Below are 22,243 nucleotides of genomic sequence, written 5' to 3'. Positions count from 1 at the left end.
CGGAGGTGGAGACTCTAAGTCAACATGATTAACCACTTGATTCGCTTTCGCTATCTTCTCATCATAACAAATATGGTAATCAAAAGAAGAAGGTTGGTTAATGACATTTGCTGGTTGTGAAGGAAAAGGATCGTGTAAATTTGCAAATTCTCATTAGGCGGTGCAACAGACTTATTCGTATGATTAATTGGAGCATCAACAGAAATAGCCTTAGATCAATAAGGTCTTGAATAACGTTCTTCAAACCATAACACTTTTAAGTATCATGACTTGGTTGACGGTGATATTGACAGAAAGCTTTAGAATAGAAAGACTGAGGCATAGGTTTACTAGGATCAATAGGATGGATAGGAGGAAGATTAAGAACACGAGTGTGAATCAACTTACTCATCACCTCGAACAAAGGCTCATATAAGTCAATTATTATGATAATAGATAAGCTTCTATTAGTAGTTAATGGTTATCTATTTGTAATCTATTGTAAATAATAGAATGTTTCTAATATTAGTTAGTCTGTAGTTGTCTGCTAGCTTTCTTTAGCTTTCTTTTAGCTAGAATAGAATATTTCTATTCTTTACGATTGTTACCTAAGGAAACATTGTTTTATTCTTTTGTATATACTGACCTTTTGGTCTCTGTTAATATCAAGCAAATATTTTCCAATTACTTTGTAGTATGGTATCAGAGCCAATTCTTTGAATTTTTTTGAAAAATATACTTCTTCCGAGAGCTTTCTGAAGCTGGAGTAGAGGACTACTGTTGAGACTTGCCTTTATCCTTTTGAAAGGATTTTGTAGCCAAGGCTTGCTCTATGGAGGTGGAGCTAGAATTGCTACTAAAGTATTGTTTCCATCGATCTTGTTGAAGCAGGAGTGTGCAAAGATCTGTGAATTTCAGAGCAACACCAAAAGAAGTGATGTTGAGAGTCTCGATAAAATGCTCATAGGACTTGGGTAAACTCTTAAGAATGATGACCTCAATGTCTTCTTCCTCTATCTTGCAACCAATGGTAAGCAACTAATCACAGATTTCCTGGATCCTATTTAGATGAGCTTTGAGTGATGCTTGCTCATTTATGCTAATAGAAAAGAAAGTGTTCTTCAAAAAGAAAGCTTTGCTTTTGTCAGAAGTCTCATGAAGATTTTTGAGATGTGCTCTTATTTTGTTGGATGGAACCTGAGAGCGTTGATCATCAACTACAGATAATTTGAGAAGCATCACCGCCTTCTGATTAGTCAGATCCCATGTATCTTGATCAGTACCAGGGGAAGTCAGACGTTGTGTAACACCTAGAACAATCTGATCAATAGTCCAATATTCAAAAATTACTATTATTTGTTGCTTCCAAGTGCCATAATTCCGACAATTGAATTTTGAATTGCCCTTGAAGAGAATATTAGTCAAAGATGCCATAGAACGTTTTTCAATGAAAAAGTGCGAAAATATGTGAAGGCACATGCTTTGAGGCAAAACATGGAAGACCCAAAAAATTTGAAGGGGTACCCAAAAGGGAGCTTGAAAAACCCAGAAAGAATATGTTGTCGGTTTTTGGATCCGCTGGCTCAAATTAGTGCTCGAAAATTGAGACACCCAGAAAAAATAGATAACCTAGTTGAGATGTCAACAACCCATCAAGAATTTGTAATTTTTTTCTATTCAGTGGAGAATTGGAAGGAACGGGTTAAGAGTTTGAATAAGTAAAAGGAACTGCATTATACAAAGGTAATGAAGAAGGAATGGAAGTAGGAGGAACACTCATGGGAAGTGAAAGACTAGGAAGACTAACACTTCAAGGAGTGGAAACTTGTGTAGACGTAGTCATAAGAGGCAGAGCATATGTAGGTACGTTGGAAGGAGTGATAGAAATCAAGATAGAAGGTTCAACAATGGTGGAAGAAAGAGGAGGGTATCCTAACTCTTGAGCACATTCCATTAAAGACTTAACATGAGTATTAATAAGGTGAGATATGCCACGCAAGATAGAAAGGTTGTTGTCATCGTTATTAATAAGCTTCTTAAGAGCTTTAACAACAACGACGCTATAGGGATTCTGATTTTCTTGAGCAAGCCAAGTTTCCAATTTATCAAATTCACTAGAAAGCTTATCAACTTGCGAAGGAGGAACTCTTAAAGCATCATCCTCATCGTGAGATGAGCGAGAAGAGTTATGCTCCGTGATAGACTTAAGCTCATGAGAAAAAATGTGAAAATCATCAAACGAACTCATGTGTCTACGACTTTGCCTAACGGGAATGCTATAGGTAGGACTTTGTGTAATTAGGCTCATAAAAAGAGATCACAAAAGGAAAACCTATTGAGATCTAACCAAATGAAAGAAAATCCAAAGATATGCAAAATAATCCAACACCAAAAAGACAAGGGGTTTACGTCGGTCAGAATATCAAATTCCAAGAAAGAGGGTAAAAAGTCGGGTTCACCAAAAGAAGGTAAACACCTAGAAGAAATAATCTAACTCTAAAAAGAAAGGGGCACAAGTCAGGTTCACCAAAATGTTCAGAGGTAAAATGGAAGCACTTTAATAGGATGTAGGCCTCCACTTTACAAGGCACTGAGTCATTCAAATATGTGTGTGTGAGGGAAAGAGGGGGATTTCCAAGTATGATTCCACTTATGATTTGAATTAGATTAGCTAGGACCCAAAGGAAGAAGGGTGCTAATACTAAATCTAGGTTGTAAAGAGGAATGCACTACCAAGAAATACACTCTCATAGGCCCTTGATAGGATAATGTGAATGTGAAATTGAACTAATTGCGAAAGAAATATAAATTTAGATGCTATGTGAATACAATCAACCCAATTAAGATGTAAATTTAGGGTAGAGATATGAAATGTAAAAGACTCACCTTATGCTCAATAACTTTCGGAACTTCCCTCCATGATTCTTGGAATGAAATGATGAATGGAACAAAACCCAAAAATCTCCTTGGAATCCGAGATTGAAGTACTAGGTTGACTTGGAAGGACGTCCTACAACCAGGTTGACGTAGTCTGCTACTTCGGAATTGATGACTTCAAAAAGCTTGCGAACTATAGATTCTAGATCTGTGATTCTTTTTGCTTCCAACTTGCAAATCAACACAGAAAGGAAAGTTTTGGGGTTGGATGAGAACTTGCCTTGGTCAAGCCCTAGGTTAAGGAACTAACTGTAAATGAGAAATGTAAATGTAAAGGACTGTTAGGAACAAGATAAATGTTAGGATTCACCTTGCCTGCGTGTATGTAATGTATAGATCTTGAATTAGGAATGCAGGATATCTCCACACTTTGCAATGGATCTATCATAACTCTGTCATGGTGCCACGGATATGGATATTCATCAATGAAGAGGATAAATGCTTCAATGCGGATCTCCTCCCTTGATGGCCAACAATACACTAGATCTTGAAGAGGAAATGCTCGCGAAGGATTCTCCAATGCTAGATAGAAATCTCCTTGCTTGAATGCTTGAAAAATGCTTGAATTGCTTGAACTCCTTAAATGCAAAAGATTAAAATCTTCACTAGAGAGCAAGAACTTGTTTACACGAAGGAATGAGATGCTTGAGATTGATTGATATCACATGATTCATAGAATGAAGCCTCCAAGTGTACTTATATATGAGTATTTGAGTGGGAAAACAATAGAGGTCTACTAGATAACAGTCACAAACTAATTAAACCCTCGAGGACTGTTAGGCTTCGAGATCCAGAACTATGGGGGACTAGGTCGACCTGGTCTAGGAGGACAAGTCCTTGGTGTCACAAAGAGCTAGGGTAGATACCAGAGAGATAAGGTGGAAAGATGGAAGAGAGAAGAGGAAAGGGAGGAAAAGAAGAGCGAGCATGAGCATATCCATGGTCAAAAGAGGGCATCATGAAGAGGAGGGAGCTAAAAGGTCTTAAAAGGCAAGTGTGTCCATTTTAAGAAGGTTACATTTGGGACGGGGATGGTAGGTGATAGGGGGATGAGTTCCCAGGATGACCATATTTTTTTGCCAAGTTTGGGGATGACAAGGGATGGCAAAGGGGACCATTATACAATTATAGAAAATAAAAAATATATAGAGAAATTTGCTTATATACATTGCATTAATATGAAGACATGGATAAACCATGCCATGCAAATTTCATAGAACCTTAACATACAACATTTCAATAATCAAACTCAATTCTCAATATGCTATTATGAATTCATAATTTGGAATTATTGTCTATGTGCATGTAATATTAAAATAATAACATAAAATTTTGAAATATACCCAAGAACATAATTTGGAATTCATTTTTAATAACAACAAGAACAATAACCCACCTTCCAAATTGAAATACACTACTATCATTTAATTCTGAAACTATACTTCCTATTCATTGTATGTGGACTAATATTAATACAAAAAGTCCTGTATACAGTTCTTTTCATGATATAGGTTTCTTACAGTAATACGAAATCTTGATGCAACTTCTAAGATTCATCATATCTTCCAACCAAACATTGATGTATTGCCAGTAAATGACATAAGGATGCATGTTCTAGGCTTGTAATGCACTTTTCAGACTTTTCAAACACCTTGCAAACAGTTTGCTATATAATTCTGAGCGTGTAGTGTGATTGTAACATCAATATTAATTCCATGATTCTTAATCAGAGGGCCCCAAATAGCAGGAATTAACTACCAAATAGTAATAAGCATGTTAGAATGAACGTGGAAGGAGGGGCCCACTTTAAAATAAAAAAAGAAAATGTTTTATAAAAGAAAAATATTTTATTAGTGTTGATGTTGTCTATCAAATTGGGGACGCCCATCCATCCCGGGGACTTCCAAGGCGTCCCCAACTGTCCCCGAGTCGTACAAACGGCACCAATTTTATTTCCCAAATTCTCCAAGTTTCCAGGATGTTTCTTGGGAATTTTTCAAAGAGGGGAGACCAGGCGGGGACGTCCCTTAGCCATGCCCAAGTTCCAGAAACATTTCCGGCACGGGGACGTGGGTTTTTAGGTCGGGGACGCGTCCCCTAGTAACACAAAGGAAAAGCAATCCCACAAGATGTGTAGAGGAGACCTATGACTAAGAACAAAGGTAAACACGCAACATTGCATTTACCTAGATCACATGGCAAAAAAATCACCTATGAAAACTAATAACTTCCAATCTTGTGGAGGGGTTTCATAAACCCTTTATATTTGAAATTAAAAAAAAAAAAAAAAAATTTCAAAGCAAAATTATGAAGTTTTCAAAAAAGAAAAGAAAAGAATAACCTTGCTTTGATATCATGTTAATGTTTTGCCCAGAACTACTGAAAAAGAGCAATAAAGAAGAACAAAAATATAAATGTTTAGCCCATAAATGATGTTTAATAGCAATGAAGAAATAAATAGGCATAAAAGATGCAAGATATTTATCGTGGGAAAACCCTCCAACTTGAAAGGAAAAAAGCACAACCACACCCAAAAAATATCTCTTTTATTGATATAAAATCGTTCAAGTACAATGCCTTTTTCATGATACTCTATATATATGTAGAGACTTCATATTATAACTAAAGGTCTCTTCAATTTGCAAAAATAAGGCTCTTCATATTTCTAAGCGCATGCCTGTTCGCATAACTTGTTAATAATATCTCAAATATTATCATATATATCTTCTCCAGCTGTCAACACCATATAGAAGTATTATCTCTATTTGAACATAGAGCAAAATTAGAGATAAAGATCTGTATCACAGCTACAACCTTCAACAATATGTAATACAAACAAACCCATAAAATGCAGCATTGAAATAGCTCGAGCTAGTCATGAAATTTGAAAACTATTACTCCCAAAATGGATGTCAATTTTTAGAAAACTCCACCAATGATAAAGAAGATTAACAATGGAGTTTCTCATTGCCATCACCCCCAAACTGCTGAAGACACCAAAACCCTATCTGATCATCTCTAGAAAGCTCACATCCCTCCTGAGCAATGTACAACTATCAAGAGAAATGAATGAACAACATAGCCTTTATTTCTTCTTCAATTAGCCTTTTGACAAACTAATATGTAACAAGCCTAAGTCAAAATTGAAATAAACTTCACAAGTATGCCCTAATGTGACCTTTATGATGAAATAGCTATTCTCCAGATTGTATCTCTCATCAATGCAGAGAATGTTGCTTGTAAGAGGTTACACTAAGTTCAACCTGAAAAGAAATAATAAACTCAATATGCCTAACTGAGATCCTCAATCCTCCTTTTATAGCTTTTTAGTTGTTTCCTCTGAGAGAAATATTAAAAATAATATAATCAATATGCTTAATAGAGATCCTCAATCCTCCTTTAATAGCTTCTTAGTTGTTTATTTACGCAAAAACACCTTTTTGCCTTTTTTCATTATTTTTCTGGCCCGCCTTTTTACCCTATTTTCTTGGGAATGTTTTTTGGCTAAGTTGCATGGGTACCTCCCCCCCCCCTGCCGCTCCAGGAAAGTTCGAACTGGTCTGGTTTGGTTTTGGTTTGACCAAGGTAACATTTTTGCCTTGCGGGTCAGATTGGGTTCAAACCTGAGTGAACCAGCACCAAAAAGTTCGAACCCGTAGCAAACTGGACCTTGTAGACGGTTGGAAAGTACTTTTTTGGGCAAAAATTAATTTTTTTTGGCGTCCACAACCCTAAAAGTTGTTATGAATTGTTTTTGGTGGCCTCTCATAGTCATTTTATGTTTCCAAATAGGGTATTTTGTTAAATGTTTTGAGTCTTTGATGTTGAAGTTGATTGAGCGATACGATGGTTTGATCACTATGATGACAAGTTTACCTGTTTATGGTGTTTTTTGTTGTTTAAATGTGTTTATGCTACTATGCTACATTCTAATTTTAACTCATGCTTCATATATATATATATATATATATATATATATATATATATATATATATATATATATATATATATATATATATATATATATATATATATATTTTTAACATGTTTTTGTACTAACGAACCCAAATGAACCCAAACCCCCTTCCAAAATTTGGACGAACTTATGAACCGGTTCTCAAACTTCGAACTTGGAACGGAACCTGAACTGGAAACTTAGATTTTTTGCTATTATTTAAAAAATGCCTTTTCGCTTTTCTTTCCAAACTGTTTTTTTCCACTATTTTGTGAATTATTTTTTTTTCTATTATTTCGGGAATGCTGTTCGCTATTATTTTGGGATTGCTTTTTTGTACTTTTTTTTGATATGTTGCTTTTTTGTACTTTTATTCAATAAGAATTGCCTCCTTTTTTATTCTCCCTATTTATCATTAAATAATAAATACTAAAGGCCTATTTTTTTTTAAACACTATAGGAGCCAGGATAACATCCCCATATAAATTGCAGTGCGCCAGGTAGCTTTTTTAAAGTGACTGGCAACACTGATGAGACACGTCCTCCAATACCAGGTAGGCTGAGGGTAAACTAGGCCTGGTGACCTCATGCTTTACCACAAAAAGTTCTTGCCAATCGAGAACATTACTCGACTCAGACAACTATTTGAAGCAGAGGTTATTAGGATTCACAATCATCAATTGGATAATAGGTCATTATCCAACTTTGTTTTGTAACACTACCCCAAAAAGGTTCTAGAGGAAACTACTCCTTACAATACTCTAGTTTCATAATGCTGATTCAAAGGTCTCTGCCATAATATCTGGATTTGTCAACATTACCTGACGCAAGGATCAACCACTCTTTCAATAATGTCTGATCACAACATCAGCTTCATTCTAAATACACTCAACTATTTTATGCTGCTTCAACAACATGATATGAGAAGGAAGTTTTCTGCTTTATATGAGTACCCAAATAGGATCAAATACTGATCACATTACCAACATCAAGATTCTGTTCCTACCCTGTATTACTAAAACTGCTCACGCTCATGCCTTTAACTGGTCACAAGAACACACTTCCTCACATTTGAGAGATTGCTTAAGATGCATTATATCACATTTGCTAGGGGCTCCACTAGTATGTTTGGCCTCTAACTTTGGAGTCACAAAATGCACCTAGTCTGTGTACAATCACAAAATAACTTTAACCAGAGGTCAAGGCTAAGGAATAAAAGAAAAACCTTTCCCAGTTGTGATTGTCACACACAGTCATTAATAACTTTTGCAAAAGTGAAGATTATTCCATTTGCTCTGGTCAGGTTTTAAATAACCTAGTTGCAGAGGTTTTCCCCGATATTTAGCCCGATCCAATGGTGGAATCAAAAGTTATGCCCTTTTTCGAAAACTGGCAACTGGAATTCGATCAAACATATAAGCAGTAGACTTAGGGCATTATCAAAACGTGATCAAACGTTTACCAAACAATCTGCAACTTTGAGGGACTCAAGAATACATAGAAAAATAATGTTTTCACCAAACCTTAAGCCATTGCACTTAGTACTTTTGGAGATATCCAATTTTCTTTGTTCACTGCTTACCCTAAGAGGGTTTCAGGCAGTTTTAAAAGAAATTCACCTTGCTTTCTCGACACTGAATGGCAGAACCTCTAATTGGTCTTAAATGGAAGGTAATTCACGACATTTCAACCTCCAATCAATTTCAGACAAGAATCAATCCGTAGTGGAAAGTAATGAATGGACTAATTAACAAGTAAAACTGAAATTGTACATTCAGATCAGCATTCCATTCAATTCCTTTCTTCCAAAATACACACATCTACTTACCCTTGACCCAAAGAGGGTTTATAAGCCTATTACAATGAGTTTTCAAATAAATCTAACCTATCTCCAAGTTGGTTGATTCGTTGATCAATCAATTGATCTTATTTTGCAAATGTTGCCAAAGTTGCTAAGTGACTTGACAAAATTTGATATTTTAGTATTATGACCTCCTAATGGACACCATTGCATCAATTTTGTATCCAACATACCTTAAATGACTGAAGGACGCAATTCTTATGAAATGGTCCACACTGTTTTTGAAGGTCTGCTGGTAACTATCTCTGCAAAGTTGCTAGCTTATTGAGTTTGAATGAATGGCACGGTAACTCCGTTAATGGTGTTGTTCCAGTAATGATTAGTTGGTCACATACTCCCTTAGAGAGTACCCATGGTGTTCTGAGAACAAAGCTTTCACTCCTTCCTAAGCACTTGTGCCTCTATACTAGATGCTACAATACAATCATTAATCACATAAAGTCACGTATTGGTTGCAACATAGCCAAGGGGATTTTCTTAGCAACAGTGTTTACAGTAGCAACACCCACAATGTTATCTCTTAAATTGTCAGTGTAAATTCACAGAAACAACTCCTCTGTCGGTTACAGTCATATACACACACCCGATCCCACTAGAAGTTTCTTGAGTTGCTACTCCTTTTTCAACAACACCAATACTTGCACAACAATCCTAGTAATATGTAGCAACTATTGTTAGGTCTCTCCTCCTCTGTGTTGGATAACAGATTGTCCTTTTTTTGAAAATGGTCTTAGCCTCGACTCTTTGCCCAAAACTATAGGAACAAATTGATACCAGCAGAATGGGTCTAGGTAGGTGCTCTATCAAAGACCCTCGAATTTTAAGGGTACAACTTCCCTCCAGAATGATTTTCAATCTACTCTGGTCCGACAACAAACTTAAAGGTATGCTCTTAACTTGAGAGCAATAGAGGAAGAACCAAGTAACCTATAACTATAGGATACTCATGCAAATTTGAGGACTTTTGAGGACTATCTCTAAACTACTGTCTACTTCTACATGCATCTAAACTAACTAAATGCAAACACAACGAAAACTAGAATGTTTCCTGACCTAAATGGATCGTAGTCCATGTGAAAACCACTATCAGTGACTTCCCAATCAGTTCACATTCCAATCCTCAAACAAACTAATAGGCCTGGCTCGGTAATAAGGTGACAATGAAAGAATCAAAGTGACAATCAGTCACGAGAACTGCTTATCCCAATAAGCTATCAACACTAAGACAATTTCCAACCCTTTCATCAATCAACCCTCTCTCTACAACTTCGAGTCTCACTCAGTAGTCCCAGCTACTGGGGCAAGATTGAAATTTTTTTTGCTGATCTTATTTACTTCTCAAAAAGTTACATTTGTAGGCCCTTTAGAACTGGCTAGTTACATTTCATGATTACCACACAAAGCATAGATGTGTTCTAAAAATAAGATTGACTGATCAATCCTCTGTTACAAAGCCTTAGCGTATGAGGAGAATGCCAAATATGGCCAAAATATCAGAAAAAGAGAGGAAGAAGGGGTGACACTTGTCACATCTTGCAGGGAGAATGTAACCCTTTTGACAAAGCATCAGTTCTTCTTTGGAGTTACGGATTTAGCTATGTAGGCCTTCATTGCATCAATTACATTCTTCAGCTCCATGATACTTGGAATGAGGATATTGTTAGTGTTGCTCAATAGATTGGAACCAACCCCCCTACAATGAGAAAGAAGAGAAGATATAGAAGAATGAGAAATTTTGGATCTGATCTGTTCATGACAAGTGTCCACTTGAAATCTCATCTTGCCACTGCTACAAAGCATCTCTCATCTTTCCTTTTTCTGTTGATATACAATACTCATATTTGAATCAAAATGAGGCCCTTTCCAAGCTTAGTCAAACCTTGGTTGACTCTTCTTGACATGTGGCCTTTTGTGATTGGTCACCTGATCCTTGTCACCAGCTTTGTCATATTACACCTGGGTGCTTTACCATGTTATTGCCACATGGCATCATCTTGCTGCTTTTCATCTCAGAAAACTCTGGCTTGCGGTTGCGCAAGATTTCGACACGTGGAGCCTCTTGCACAGTCACTTGGCAGCAAAGTGTAACTCCAAAAGTCTTTAGATTTGGCCATATGATGTTACGCTTAATTGTCCATGGATGTATGCCTTTACGCTTTCCTCTTTGGACGTAACATTGTGATCACCCTTAAGTTGCACTTGCGCTCATACACCTTCCTTTCTGGGTGTAAGTTTGGGAGACATAAAACCTTATCATAAAATCCTTACTAACTTATGTTGAATGCCTTGGTCGTATCTTCAAATGACTTTTCAAGTCAATTTTAATCCTTCTAATTTTTGGCCCAAAGTGGATTTGAGTGTGGACAAGTGTCATTATTTCAGAGACTCCAAAACTTTTTGTCCCTCAACATTTAGGCCTGAAACACGACTAGGGCCATTCGATCTTTATTGATCGAACGTTGTGTAACACTTGTTAAGGATGCCGATGCCGTAATAGATGTTACTTCAAGTATGCCACATGTCCTCTTTTCGGAGAATATGTGAATACAAGCCCATTGTTGCCCAAAATCGGTTCGAATTCATTTGGAGTCGTTGATCTTAGCTTTGTTGGACGATCGGGATGAATTGATGATTTGGGCCCGTAACTTACTAGGTGGAAGGAAATCTCCGGCTCCCGCTATGCCGTGAAGATCAAAGAGTTTGCATTTGGCTAAAGTAGTAAAGTTAGGGCTGTTGGATTCAATCGCTTAACCACTTCACTTGGTTCGCTGTGGGCCCGCTGCCACGTGGATCTTTATGATTGGAGATTTGACTTTTCAATGCTTAGTCACACAAATCCTTACTTATATTATATTTGACTTTTCTTCCTCCTGACGTGGCTGATCACTATTTGATTTGGACCGTTGCTCTGATCACATCAATGACCGGAAACGCATCGCCAACTTTTGTCTATGCTTTCCATGACCTCTCAATTAGTTGCTTCTTCATCGCTCTGGCTCTGGATCTTCATGGAATCTTTTCCTCTGATGTACACAAAACCGGTTCTTCACTTCAAGCAAGTTTTGAGCATGGATAGATGTTTCGATAGAGCTCATTTAGCTTTCTTCTCATCTTAGGAAAAGCTCGACACTTGCCCACCCATCCTAGAATCACCTAGCTGACTGATAGTGCTTGACTTGCTCCATTTCCCGCATGGGTAGGCTCATAGGGGTAGATGAGAAGGAATGCCATCCTAATGGCAGTCTAGGCTTGACTTGACATATTTTGCATTGGATTACCATTCACTTAGGAGCTCAAAACTTGGAAGACCTAAAGTACACCAACACTATGTTAGACACAAGAATCTCATTATAGGCTTACACTCTCTTCATGCCAAATTGGTTTAGGAAGGGGATACTACATAAAATCGTCCTTATTAGGCTCTATATTGTCTTGAACATTTTGAATTTTCAAGAATTTATTATTTCAAATTCATTTTTCTTTTAACTTACATTTTCTTAACATACAAGAAATATAATTGTAATTCCATTGATTTTTTCTCTGTTATCGCATTATATTAACTAATTATTTTTCTTGTAAGTGGAATCTTATTGGCTTGATGCTATGATAATGTTGTACTTCATTATTTGTAGTTTTGTCAATGTTTACCAACATTCTTATTGATGGTATTGCATTATGTTAACTAATTATTTTTCTTTTAAGTGGAACATCATCGGCTTCATGCTATGCGAATGTTGTATAGTATTGTTTGTGGTTTTGTCAATGTTTATCAGCATTCTTGTGGATATTGCCAAAACCCTTGTTTAGGTTAGCTGATTATTCACTGATTTTATTTTGCCTAATATATGAGTCTGTCCCACTTTTAGTTTGTACAGAGGACCTAGTTCTATTTGACCTTCGTGAAACTTGGGAATCAAATCTAGTAACTATCAAGGTAAACTATTTGTAGTCATACTCTATATCAATAATTTAACCAAAAGAGGTCATAATATTTGAACATGTGGTGTAGTGTCAAGTCAAAGTCCTTGAGATTTGTTTCAAGATGCTCTCACAGAACTCAGATTCCTAGTTGTTCTACACTGTAATTGTAGGGATTATTTGCTTGCTTTATAAATGCATTTAATATGTCAAGTGTTCAGTGCCGAGGCTTATCATGTATTGCCATCTCTCACTGATTACTGCTATATATTTTATTTTAGAACATTGAAGCAGAGGAAGAGCATGCCGATGAGAGATCAGTTGAAGATCTATTAATATTCATAAATGGAAGTGATGGAGGTATTATTTACTGTATTGATTTTACTGTAGTGGGATATTGCACTTGAAATTTGTTTCATGAATAGCAAAGAGTAATCTGTTGAAAATCTATTATTATTCATAATTGGAAGTTATCGAGGTATTATGTACTGTATTGATTGTTCTATAGTAGGATATTGGATTTGAAATTTGTTCCATGAATAGCAAATGATATAAATTCCAAATGATATTCATTGCTTCCAAATGATTTTATTAGATCACATTGAAAATCTGTTCCTTGGATGGTTTGGAAAATTCAACTTAAGTTTTTACATTTGCCAAGAATTGGTAAACAGAAAAGCAATCCCATGGGGATATAGTAATTTTTGTACTATACTAAAATATTTGGAAAATTGTACGAAGATATTTTTTTTTCTCACCATGGTAATTTTTTTGGAAACAATGTATTAATTTTCATGTTAGTGTTATAATTTGTTCTTTTAAAGACAACACAAAACAGGACTGTTTCTAAGGGAAAAATCTTTCTCCAACCTAAAATAGGAAACTCCCTTTTAAAATAAGATTCAGCTAAAGCCTTAGATTACATGTCTCATCAAACTAATGTTGGTAGCACTTAATGAATCCTATAGCAGCCTTCTTTTTTCCAGAGGAGAGAGGAATAAAAAAGTATTAGCAAGAGGTCGTTTTAGATTAAGGAATTAATGGAAATTCTTTAGGCCTGACTCAGGTAATATTATTACTAGCTTTTTAATTAAAAGAATATTAAGTGGCTGTAATATTTCGAACCAGAGATTTGCCTCCAATCTCTCAAAATGTATCACAAAAATCCAAACAGAATGTGCATGCAACAGATTTCCGATTTAACCAACAAAATGTCAGATTAGTATAAAATATCCATTCACATCTCCAGCACAAATATAAACTCTGAAATAAGGTTGCATTCACATCTCCAGCAGAAATATAAACTCTGAAATAGTGTTGCATTCACATCTCCAGCAGTTATGAATTTTGAGAAATTCAAGTAATATTGTGTTGAATCTCTTCAGGAAAACAATCACAAAATCCAATTGTTGTGACAGAAATTACAGCAAGATTGGGTATCAGAAAATATGAACTTGAAGCACTATGTGAAACACTTGTGCAATGTCTCCCAAGTGACAATGGGTTTTTTGTCCACTGTCTCCAAGCTCAAGGTTTTCCGTCCTCTCACTTGCTGAAAGTTGAAGTCTTCAGTTTCCCATCTCTTTGTCCTTGTCCTTTTTGTCACTTATTAACCTCCTTTTAGTGTTAAAATGATTTTTGTCAATCTGCATTAAGCTCCAATAAACTCATTTAAAATTTTTTTTATAGAGTTGGCCTATAAACTTTTAATGTCTCAAAAAAGGGACATTACAGCTCTCCCTCCTCGAGATTGCTTGTCCCCAAGCAATCATGAAGCTGCATACCAATTCCAGGATGCGACTTATTCGTCAATGAGATCCCTGGATTCCATGACAACCTCTCAAATACTATTACACCAATCTTCTGCCCAAATATGACGATAACAATACTATGCCTTATGCTGGATTAGGGTCCTTGTTGTTTTGTTTGCGTGTCCTGTTTTTCCTTTGTGTGCTTCTGGTTGTTAGTTATGGTTGTCGTGTTTTGGGTGTTGGTTGGGTCTGCCGGCTGTGTCTATGCCAGCAGTGTTTTGTTTTGGTAATCTTCTTTGAACATCTTTTGTAATGTTTTGTAAGGGGTTTTGAGTTCCCCTCTAAAACCTGTATTTGCCTTAATCCAAAACAATACTATGTCTTACGCTGAGAAGTAACACATTATGATCCACAAGAAACAAGACTCTTATCCTTTCAACTTCTGGAAAACCAGTCTATTTACTTGATCTTGGTTGTAGAAATCGATGTCTATCATTCAGCCTCCTTCATGTAGTTACCATCCGAATAATTAGTCTGCCACAAGGAGGCCAAAAACAACTCTAATATGCACTAAAATAACTCTCCAGGCCACCAATTGTTGCTGCTATAATCCAGGTCAGCAATAAGAATTATAACAATGTTGCAACTGTAGAAAGCTAATCATCTCATGTGGGATATCCCTCAAGTAAAGATGTCTCCATAAATCTGCATACAATTCAATACCCATCATAGACCATGTCGAATCGGAAAATGTAATAGAAGACCAAGCAAAAACAGCCACCAATATATGAAATGGATGAAGATAAAATCATGAACCAATAGGTAAACAACTGCCTTATCATAAGAATTCAGTGATATATCTAAAGGTGGGTTGTAGTTGCCTTCATTATTCATGAAAGACCATTTTGGACTTTCTAATTCACTACAAGTTTCATGGTCCTCATCAAGCAAAATTTCAGAATTAGTATCACTTGCCCTATCTTCACCCTCATATGGAAAACTTGGTACCTCATGATATTGTGAAGGCATATAACTGCTGTTGTAAAAATAACTAAGTTGCTGGATTGACATTTGAGTTTGACATTAGGCTTCAAAATTCGCTCAAATGTTTTTTTGGGCTGGGTTCGGGTTCGTCTGTACAATTTTTAATTTTAAAAAGAAATATATATATGTTAAAATATGCTGCAACAAATAAGTTCAGACACTACTGTGCTAATATTAAAGCAATTTAGCAAAATACACCACCACATATATTAACAATTTAGTTTGAATGGCATGATAAAATGTCAAAATAAACCACCATATCAATGTTTCAGTTCAATTTTTTTTTAAACAGTAATGTCAACATTACTAATCAGTCATATGTGATCCAATATCATAAAAAAAATCAAAGAATTTATCATCACTAGGAAGTTGCTGATTAGAAGCACAATTAGTGCCACAAGCATCAATAGTCTCAGCCGTAGCCTCAAGATCAGCTTCATCATCACTATGTATCTCATGATCACCATCTTCAATTGCAAGTGCATCAAAGTGGGCTTCCAACTCGGCAGACTCTAGTTTGACATCCCAATGTTTTGCCTCCCCTTTTTTGTAGGTATTCTCTTAGTGTGTCATGTGCCTCAAGTCTGAATGCACAAACACCTAGTTATTTGCCTTCTTGGAGTTTAGTCGTTAGTGTTTTATTGAGTGGATGAAGGAGTATGTGCTCCAATTCCTCTCAGATGATGATGACCTAGCAACCAAATTTGAAATTTAGGGTGAAGAGTTTTGAATATTTAAGTTTATCAACAAGAAATTAGAAATTAGAATCTTAAGATTCAAGAAATTGCCTGTGATAAAACTTTGATGGCAATGGGTTGCAAGTGTGCGTACATTTGTCCATGGAAGTACTGCCATTTATGAGTATAAACATTGTTCTTGTCTTCAAGAGCGTCAAAATCACAATCATCGGTGCTCGTGAAGCTCACAAATTCAGACCTCACTACAGGTTTTAAGTGCTCGGGAAAGAGTCTCCGAAGGGCTGCTTTGTACCCTTGAGCAACTTCAGGATCTCTGTATGGGGCAACTCTATTGGTACTCCCCTTGAGGACCGATTGGCTATAAATTTTGAGGCTCAATGCAAAGGCAAGTAGATGCAAATGGGTAGTCATTTTGTTCATTCTCTCTACCATGATTAACTGTAGCTCCTTGAAGAACTTTTCATTAGGATCTTGCTCTTTTCTCATTTATGATATTTCTAATGTCCTCAATCATGGAGTCAATGCCATCATATACCTCACCTAAGCAAGGCCTATCCATGTCAGCACATCAGATCATGCTCAATATAGGCTCAATGATCTTCAAAAGGTACTCAACACTATCCCACCAAGAGTCATCTACTATCAACGCCTTGATGACAGTTGCCTTGGCACTATTAGGTTGCCTCCTTGGCACTATTAGATTGCCTCCATATGCTTCAATCAGCATTGGTTACCATTCTAGACAATACCTTCTTAAACTTTGATAAAGCATCTCAAAGCAATAGTATTGGAGGCAAAGCGGGTCTTAACAACCTATTTCAAAATCAAAACAATAATAGATTAAATATTTGAAAACACAAGAAGTTTACTGAACTAAAGTGACTAGATTTCTAAAACATGTTTAAATTTTAAACAATTGAGCTTACCTTCAAGAGCTCCAATTTCGAGATTGTCTAAATATGGCTTGTCTCATATGGGGGTTCATGACAAACATTTGGATATTTTGTGCGTGTTTATACATTTTTTTTTTATCCACTCAACGTTAGTGCCATTTTTTCGCAGCATTAGGTTGGGTGAGTGCACAGCATTAGGTGTCTAAAAAATGTGTTCGTACCACTTCTCAACCAATAAGCTAGTAGCCCTGCAATTCTTCGCATTGTCGGTTACTACTTGAGTAACATTATGAAGACCGACTTGCTCAATAGCGTGGATGAGAATAGTTGCAATGAAAGGACTATCCTTTACCTCTCTTTCACAATCCATAGTTTTCAGAAACATTGCACCTCTTGCAGACACTGAAATAATATTCACCAAAGGATTGTTCCTTGCATCTTTCCACACATCCAATATTATTGTTACACTTGTTTTGATCCATGAATCCTTGATGGGCAGCATGGCATCCTCTACACGGGCCACTTCATCATCCAATTAAGTGGTGCGTATCTTTTCATAACCAGGGCTCTTGAACCCCTTTGGAGTCTTATTAACTGCCCTCACCATGTATTGCCAATTGGTGAGCAAACAACATTAAATGACAATCAATTTGCATAGATGCATTTTGTTATGGCTTGAACGACAATGTCTCTAGCTTCATTTTGGAATGATGATTCCAAGGGTCCCATTGCTCTCTTACTTACAATTTGTTGTTGAGGAAGAAGCAAGAATGGACTGTCCTCTATAGGTGGTTCACTAGGACTGGTAGTTGAAGACATAGATTATGGTTTTCTTCTTCTTTTTAAGGCCTACCACTTTCCAATGGATGAGAGATGGATTTGCCCTCCTAGCAGCTTCCTTTGCTTGCTTTTGTTCTTGATTGTATTTGTTTACAATGTGATTTGGAAGGAAGGTTTTAGGTAGCACTCCGTTTACTCTTGGCTTCCCGGTACAAAATTTAATGCCTTTTTGAGGAATAGAACACAAATGTGCTTTTAGTCTACTATAAGAGCTACTAAATTCCTCTTTGTAGTGGTTACAAATCCACACATAACCTTCTCCACCTAGCATTGATCAAATCATTTGCACATATTTCCAAAGTGGGGAACATTTGTCTATTTTGAAGTGGGGGTTTCCGGCGACAGAAGCACTTGCAGCCATTTTTTAAATCTAAAAAAAATACACAACAAATAAAACAAAAAACAAAAAATGGAAAAAGCTCATTTATGTACACAAACTGTAATGGACGGATTTACACAAACTGTAAGTCTGTAAGTTGTAAGTTGTAAGTTGTAGGAAATAACATCCTGTCCAACCATAAATAATAGTTGTAACAGACTTGTATTCTTTGAAATAGAACATGTAATAGAAGTGTTTAATATTAAATAACAATAGTCCCTACCTCTTTTTTGATCTCTGTCATATTGGAATTTACAGAAGAGAAAGAGGCCTCAGGATTCAGATTTGCAGACGAGTAACCACTGCTTCTGTTATTTATCAATTCACAAACCGATGCCTTTGTTATTTTGTGATTTTGCAATACAGAAACTGCTGTCCAAAGTTAGAAGTGCGGCTGCATAAAATCAAATGAGTGAAGGGCGAACAGGTTAAAAATTTATAAGTGGCGTTGCATAGAATTGAAAGTTAGAAGTGTTCCTGCTGCTGCATAAATGATAAAAGCCGAAAAAAGCGTCTTTTTAGGGTTGGGAGGTCAAACAAATATAATAAACAAAAATGCGCTGAATGAAAACATTAAAAAGTCAACATTTTTTGGCGGTTTCCCCAAATTTGCTGCAAAGTCTCTGACATTCTGCTCAGGCTCATCAGACTATTTCAAAAGTCAATCGGAATTCATCGACATTCGACCAAGGTTCAAAAATGCATATCCATAGGGAATTTGTCAGGGAAATAACAAATTTGATAAGAACCTGAACCAACTTGGAATTCGTGGCGAATCGAATGTTGAATTTGCCATATGAGGGACTAATGTGGTAACTTAGAAAAATAAGAATTCCTGTGGTACCCTTGTGCGTTTTCAACTTTCACAAGAACTTTTTCATTGAGAATTTCATAATCCTTACTTGCACTTTGAGAACCAACCCTTGTTGTTTCTTCTCTATTAATTATTTGAGGGGAATAGGCTGCATATTTATAAGGATGGGAAGGTGAGCTATTGGTGTCCCAAATCAGAATTTAGCATGGTTACCGGGAGACCCGTCTCCCCTCTAAAAGTTGCGTCTCGTGTCTCAGAGACTTTTTGCGTCTCCGGAGACCTCAAAAAAGGTTAGAGACTTCATGACAAAGTCTCCTGAAGTCTCCTCGTCTCCAAAACAAAAAAGTGAAGTCTCCCTGAAGTCTCCTAATAAAATATAAAATTAAATAATTTTATATATTTTAGCCCTCATTTTAATGTTTTTAATGCAAAAATTAAGACCACCGACAATTTAAATGATTAAATCATTTAAAATATTTTATTTAATAAATTAATAACTTTTAAAACATTAGAAACACTCTTAAAAAATTATTTTTATTCGACAATTTAAATGATTAAATCATTAAAAATATTTTTGGAGAGCATGATAGCTGAAGACCTTGAGATGGATGATCACAACCTTGTGGAGTAGATGATAGTACCATCGACATACTAATACTAGATATATTTCTTTTTTTTGTTTATTGTACAAAGTGTTCATTTTTGTTTGCATATCGGCAATTTAGCATCAAACTATACTTTTTTAAATTTAAAATTTGAATATGTAATGATAATCTCAGCAATTATCAATCTGATATGATGGTGATCATATGCAATATTCGAAAAACAAATATGTCTATGAGATACAATATGCTGATCATGTGAGTTTTGAAATCTTTGACTCTATGAGTCTATTTAAATTTTTAATGTGACATTACTATTATTATTTACTTTATTCTTATAGTATTACTATTTTCAAATTTTCTATTTACTTTTAGTATTAGACTCTTTAAACTATTAAAAAAAAATTGCCGTCTCCAAGTACCCCCATCTCCTATTATAAAAATTGCCGTACCGGTACTAGTACCAGTACCAGTACCAGAGACCTCGAAGTCTCCCCGTCTCCTGGTGACCTTGGAATTTAGGCTCCTCATTTATCACCAAATTTTATCCTTTTGCATATTTTCCCCAGTGTTCGAGGGTGGTGGTGTCTTAATTGCTCCTTCAAATGGTGTCAAAAGGCTGCAAGTTACTTCTTTGTAAATTATTTTAGTCCATTTGTCAACATTTTGGATGTCCCCAATATGTAAATCGTTAGGGTCATTGTTTCCCATGCCTTCCTTAAAGAGTTCATCAATTCCCTCTACTATTTGTTTGTTCTCCTTTTCCCTTGTATCAAGTTCAATCGAAATTCATTGACATTCGACCAGGGTTCAAAAATGCATATCCATAGGGAATTTGTCAGGGAAATAACAAATTTGATAAGAACCAGAACCAACTTGGAATTCGTGGCGAATTTGTAGTATGAGGGACTAATGTGGTAACTTAGAAAAATAAGAATTCTTGTGGTACCCTTGCGCATTTTCAACCTTCACAAGAACTTTTTCATTGAGAATTTCATAATCCTTACTTGCACTTTGAGAACCAACCCTTGTTGTTTCTTCTCTATTAATTATTTGAGGGGAATAGGCTGCATATTTATAAGGATGGAAAGGTGAGCTATTGGTGTCTCAAATCAGAATTTAGGCTCCTCATTTATCACCAAATTTTATCCTTTTGCATATTTTCCCCAGTGTTCGAGGGTGGTGGTGTCTTAATTGCTCCTTCAAATGGTGTCAAAAGGCTGCAAGTTACTTCTTTGTAAATTATTTTAGTCCATTTGTCAACATTTTGGATGTCCCCAATATGTAAATCGTCAGGGTCATTGTTTCCCATGCCTTCCTTAAAGAGTTCATCAATTCCCTCTACTATTTGTTTGTTCTCCTTTTCCCTTGTATCAAATTCTTGTTCTTTGGTCATAGTTATAATGGACATATTCTTTTTCAATCTCACTTTCCATATCTTCCATAAATTTGATATCAAGATCCCTATCCACTAAGAGCTGCGAGTAGTCTGATTTCATCTTTTCAAAGGATTCTTTGATTGTGTGTAATCGTGTATCAGTGATTCCACATGAAGTTCTTGTTTGCCTCTCATCAATTTGAGTTTCCCACATAAGATCTTCAATGTACTTGTGAGAATCATCTGCCCTTGTTAATACTTGTACAACCCTCTCCTTTGTGACCAACAATCTTCACATCAAATCTTACAATGATAAAGGCATTAGTTCAAATTCATCTAGGGTGCATGGGCTGCCACACATTAAGTTTACATTAAGTTTTCTGATTTTTCCTCAACAATGAGAACATTATCTTCATCATACTCCGTTATATCTCTAGAAGATGTCGTGCAATCCTTATGTGGCACAAATGGGACAACATTATGATCATAAAGGAATCCTCAAAGAAGTCTCTCCTCTCATGTATGTTATCAGTACGGATCTGCAAGTGACCAATACAAATTTCTAATTATTTCTCACATATGATGATTGATTCTTCCCCGACATAATCCACCTTAGCTGATGGAAACCGTTATCATTTTTTCTTTCATCATGCCCAGTAAGAGATAGATTCAAAGTTGGATCTTTAACGTGCTCCTCATGAGTCATGGCACTGCTTTCATTTGTCACTTTTTCATAACCACCAATCAGCTGCAATACATTTTTCCTGAATAATACCATACAAGTATGTTCCAAGTGTCCAGGCTTCCTTACCAGTGAATCAAACCCGCTCTTTCCTCATTTGGTTCCTACTCTTTTTAGGAGATCCTTAAACCTGTAATCGCCATTGAAATTAATTCTTCTTCAGCCTATTGTTGTTCATACTTCTCAATTTTTGGCTTACGTTATTTGAGCACCTTGTTGACCAACTCTTATACAACTTTAGAAGCATCATGTTCTCGCCTTGAAATCACTAAGCATAAGAGGCTGAAACTAGCATCGCTCTTGTCTTTGTCATAACCATAATAGTTTCCGTAGCTGTAATAACATCTGCATTGTGCACTTTTGCTATTGGGCCTAAGAAATGGTGGAACGTGGTATGCATTAAATCACACAATCCCAGGTCAAGCAGAAGATTACACAATCTGATGTATGCA

General features: G+C 36.1%; 1 protein-coding gene across 13 annotated transcripts in view; it reads left to right on the top strand.

The window, feature by feature from the left end:
* LOC149562175 (SKP1-like protein 21) overlaps window positions 1–22,243 on the top strand; it is a 119,390-nt gene that overhangs the window by 15,483 nt on the left and 81,664 nt on the right. For all 13 annotated transcript variants that reach the window (XM_089825715.1, XM_089825716.1, XM_089825712.1 and 10 more), the window contains exon 6: window positions 12,932–13,010. In XM_089825715.1, coding sequence (XP_089681841.1) covers window positions 12,932–13,010 — 79 coding nt within the window. The remainder of the gene's footprint in view (window positions 1–12,931; window positions 13,011–22,243) is intronic.

Source organism: Cupressus sempervirens, chromosome 4, assembly GCF_028749045.1.
Source record: "Cupressus sempervirens isolate cs-2001-9-10 chromosome 4, ASM2874904v1, whole genome shotgun sequence".
Taxonomy (NCBI): domain Eukaryota; kingdom Viridiplantae; phylum Streptophyta; class Pinopsida; order Cupressales; family Cupressaceae; genus Cupressus; species Cupressus sempervirens.
The sequence above is the reverse complement of the archived record's forward strand: the minus strand, read 5'-3'. Positions and strand labels throughout refer to the sequence as shown.